This window comes from Alligator sinensis, unplaced genomic scaffold (assembly GCF_000455745.1).
Source record: "Alligator sinensis unplaced genomic scaffold, ASM45574v1 scaffold948_1, whole genome shotgun sequence".
Classification (NCBI taxonomy): Eukaryota; Metazoa; Chordata; order Crocodylia; family Alligatoridae; genus Alligator; species Alligator sinensis.
In genome coordinates, this window is record NW_005843093.1 from 237,016 (window position 1) to 240,930 (window position 3,915).

Below are 3,915 nucleotides of genomic sequence, written 5' to 3' on the forward strand. Positions count from 1 at the left end.
CCAGCGCCGCCGGGGCTGGGCTGGGGGGTCCCACCTGGCACAGCTGGGGGGAGGGGGGACTCCTGGGGCTGCGGGCAGCGAGGGGCCTGACCTGCGCCCCGTGCATGCGACCTAACCGCTGGTTAACCCCACGGGGGCAGGTGCTGGGGTGCCACGCAGGCTCCGGCCCCCAGCCACTATCTCTGCTATAACAAGAGATCTGTGTTGTACTAAATCGTTAATAAACTCATTCCACCAGCTCGGCCCGGCTCCACTCCCTCCTGCGCCATGCGGCGGGGTTGCACCGATCCTCCCCGCATCCTTTGCAGACTTCTTCCCCCACCTCCCAGATATGGCCCCAGCTTGGGTCCTTCACACTCATTTATTGCACTGGTGGCAGCAGGCTCTGAAGCAGGGTGGATAAAAATCAACAATTTTTAAAAATTTAAATCAGATTTTTTTAATCATATTTTTAAAAATAAACTTATGTAACAATAGTTTTTTTTAAAGATAAATTAAAGCTCAAAGCTATCATCAGGGGATAGGGGTTAGACCTTCTAATTCTATGCTATTAGAGACAATATATTCATGTAACTTTTTTAGAAGTTTTATCAGTAGGTCACAACAGGCCGTGGACTATATTAGGGGCCCACCCAATCTCATGGGGTTCCTAGAGGCTCTAAGAGCCTCCTGGAGTCTCTATCGATTAGTAAAGAAAACCACTCTACCCAATGGGACCAAGCGCTCAGGCTAGAAGATCCTATTAAGCGTCTCTGTGAAGCTTAGTTTCAGTTCTCAAACTGGATTTGTCTCTCCAGAGATCATAGACAGATGAGGTTCTTTGGGTAGATGTGATATCTTTTATTAGACCAACGAAGTAGTTGGAAAAATGGTTCTCTGTAAGCTTTTAGGCACAAACACCCTTTGTCTGGCTTAGGGAGAACGTATTGTCTCCAGAGGTAACATCCTTGTTAACAGCAGTATGTGGAGGTGAGAGAGAACAGACCTGATTACCCACCAGCAGCCCTCGTCTCCCTTCAAGTTTGTGCGCACACAGTCAAGCCCATACCTCTCTCTCTAAAAGTGCAAAGTTTCAAGAAGTTAAACAAATGGCGCAGCGGTTCACACCCACTGACGGATTGCACGCTACCAATTTAAAACAACGCAACCTTAAGTACTGCCAGCAAACATTTGTCATATAAAGTAATTATAATAAATCTGCTAATGCATATCGCTGGTGGCACGTGTACCGCACGCTGGGAACCGCTGGAATAGAGGGTATTAAAACAACAAAAACACACTTTTTGCAGAAAACGATTAAAGCGAGGTTTCCTGACCTGTGATTTAAACCATGAAATTGATTCGATTGAAATAAAATCCACTCTGCTCTGCAGTCCCCCCCTCCCCCCTGCAAAGGCCTGGCCCCAACACACCTGCCTCTTCCCCTCCACCCGCTTGCAGCCAGGAAGGGGACGGTGGAGCGTACCCCATCCCCGGCGTTCTGGCACAGCCGAGCAGGGCCCCCTGCGCCCAGGGCTGGCATCTGTCTATGCCCCTTGCGGGGCCCAAGTGCAGCAAGCTTCCCCCGCGCGCGGGTCAGCAGAGGCGGCGCTGGTCCCAGAAGCGCTGGATGTGGGCGAAGGGCAGGGTGGGGCGCAGGCTGTGGCACAGGGCAGGGTCGTCGCGGCGGCCGGTGCGCAGGGTGCAGAGCAGCGCGGCCTTGCAGGCGTCCAGGCAGGGCTCGCGCGGCGGGTGCCCCTTATAGAACAGGAACCAGAAGCGCTGGAAGAGGCGCTCGTCGTCCTGGAAGCGCCGCAGCAGCTGGTCCCAGTCGGCCGGGAAGGCATTAGGCATCCCATAGGCCTCGCGTGCCCTGTACAGGCGGCGCCAGTGTGGCGTGGCCCCTGGCCCGGCTGCGTTGGCTTCAGTCAGGTTCAGGATGAAGGTCTCGTGGTCCAGCACCATGTGCGAGCTCTCGGGGTAGTTCCCGTCCAGCTGGTACACGCGGTAGCCTACGGGCCGGGGCGGGGCAGTGCCACTGCTCCCTCCCCCCCCCCGCTGTGGCTCCCAACAGGCCCCAAGACACAGGCTGCATCCCCCACCCCCTCCCCGGGGTGCACAGGCCCACCTGGGGCACTCACCAGGGTTGAGGTTGATGTAGGTGGTGACGCTCGGGGCCACGAAGGCCACAGAGACAGGACGCGACAGGGTCTCCTCGTCGTAGAACATCTCAAACTCATCCAGGTGCGTGTGGCCAAAGAACTGGGCCACAATGGTGCTCTCAAACCTGTGGCAATGCAAGGAGGGGGGGCGGGGAATTAGGGCCAGGCCCGTGGGCACTGGGACGTCCTTATGGCCCCTGCAAAACCGGCTGGGCTGGGCCAGGCCCCCCAGGCTGCTGGCTCGGTTGCACTGGAGCCCCCCGTGCAGGGGAGCCCACGTGCCTGGCTCCAGCCAGGCAGCCCCCAGACCCGGTACCCCGGCACAGGCCAACTGCAGGGGGACAGGGAGGGGACAGTGCTGAAGGGCATAAGCTTTTCTCTGGCTGCAGGGAGCAGCCACCCCGGGCACAGCAGCGCAGATCAGGCGGCTTGAAACTGCAGCTAAGCCGGTTTAGATTGGTCTCGGGCAGCGCTTCCCTGTCGGAGCAGGGAGGCCGTAGGATGGACGCCAGGGGATGGGGTACGATCGGTCCCTGGAGCGTTCAAGCAGAGGCTGGGCAGGGATGATCTAGGCGCAGCGATGCCTGCGCTGGGTCACGGGGATCTCCCGGGACTCAGGGTATTGCCATTGCCCTGTGAGCCTGGGAGGAAATTAGTTTTCCTTTCCTGTTGCTACAGGTGTCAGGGATTTTTCAGTTGCCCCGAGGCGCTGGGTGCGGCTCAGGCTGGGAACGGGGACTGGGCTGCGCCAACGCTCCTGGGACCAACTTTGCAGAGTCCTGGCTGAAGGGTCTTGCCCCTGGGCTCAGGCTCGGCCCCATGCTGCACTGGGGGCAGGAAGGGACTTCCGCCCTGCTCCGACGGGCATGGACTGGGGCGTCTCCTTTCCCCCACATTGAGGGCACGGCCTCTGCCCGATGTCTCTTGGGTGCACGGACCTCCCTGGCAGCAGCAGGGCAAGGATGCCCTCATCCCTGCATTGCGGAGGCATGGCTGGGGCTCCTGAAGCCTCTTAGACTGGGCTGAGTCTCTGCACAGGGATGCAGGGTCACGTCAGGACCAGGTCGGATGAGGATGGGACGGGACAACCGTGCCTGGAGCCGGGGCTGAGCTGCACAGGGCCTGGCTGTGCTGAGGGGGGGCTACAGGGATGGGCGGGACGGCGGGACGCTGTCCTTCGCTCCGTCCCCCTCCACATGGGCTGTGTCCCGCTCACGCTGTTGCCCCAACTCCTGCAGTTTTGAGTGCCTGCGTGGGGCGGCATGGGGGTGGCACAGGGCAGGGCAGGGCAGTGCCTGGGGCACCCCACCCAGACCTGTCTGCATCCTGGCAAGAACCGGGTGGCCCGCACCCTGGCGTCTGGGCGCTCACCTGTTGACGATGCGGTAGTAGTTCCAGCTCCAGCTCCGCAGGCAGTGGGCGGGCGGGATGTGCCCGATGATGTGCACCTGCGGGGGCGTGTCGCAGACGTGTGAGGGCACGGCAGCACCTTGTCATCCCCCCCTCCTGCCTGCCACGGGCCCACCCAACGCACCCGGGGAGCCTCACCCGGCTCGGCTAGGCAAGCCCTGGACAGGGACAGTTGTGGGTGGAGCCACCCTGCGTCCCGCTCTGAGGCCAGCGCCACCCGGGACCCCCGCTCACCTTCTCGCCGGCCGCCTCCGCTCCCGCCAGGACGCCCACGAGCCACTGGAGCTGCCCGGCCGGGTCCGTGGCATTGATGAGAAGCCAGAAGTTGGCCTCGGAGCAGAAGTTCATGTTGAGGGAGACGAGG

General features: G+C 60.4%; 2 protein-coding genes across 2 annotated transcripts in view; one reads left to right on the plus strand and one right to left on the minus strand.

The window, feature by feature from the left end:
* APBB1 (amyloid beta precursor protein binding family B member 1) overlaps nt 1–1,181 on the plus strand; it is a 5,604-nt gene extending 4,423 nt beyond the window's left edge. The window contains exon 13 of the mRNA XM_025193723.1: nt 1,064–1,181. Coding sequence (XP_025049508.1) covers nt 1,064–1,181 — 118 coding nt within the window. The remainder of the gene's footprint in view (nt 1–1,063) is intronic.
* On the minus strand, nt 424–3,909 carry SMPD1 (sphingomyelin phosphodiesterase 1). The gene is made up of 4 exons (XM_006037281.3): nt 3,786–3,909; nt 3,513–3,589; nt 2,121–2,266; nt 424–1,991 (listed from the first exon to the last, which is right to left on the minus strand). Exons 1-4 carry the CDS (start codon nt 3,897–3,899, stop codon nt 1,576–1,578), a joined length of 753 nt encoding a protein of 250 aa, XP_006037343.2. The 5' UTR covers nt 3,900–3,909; the 3' UTR covers nt 424–1,575.
* Nucleotides 3,910–3,915: the final 6 nt, after the last annotated feature.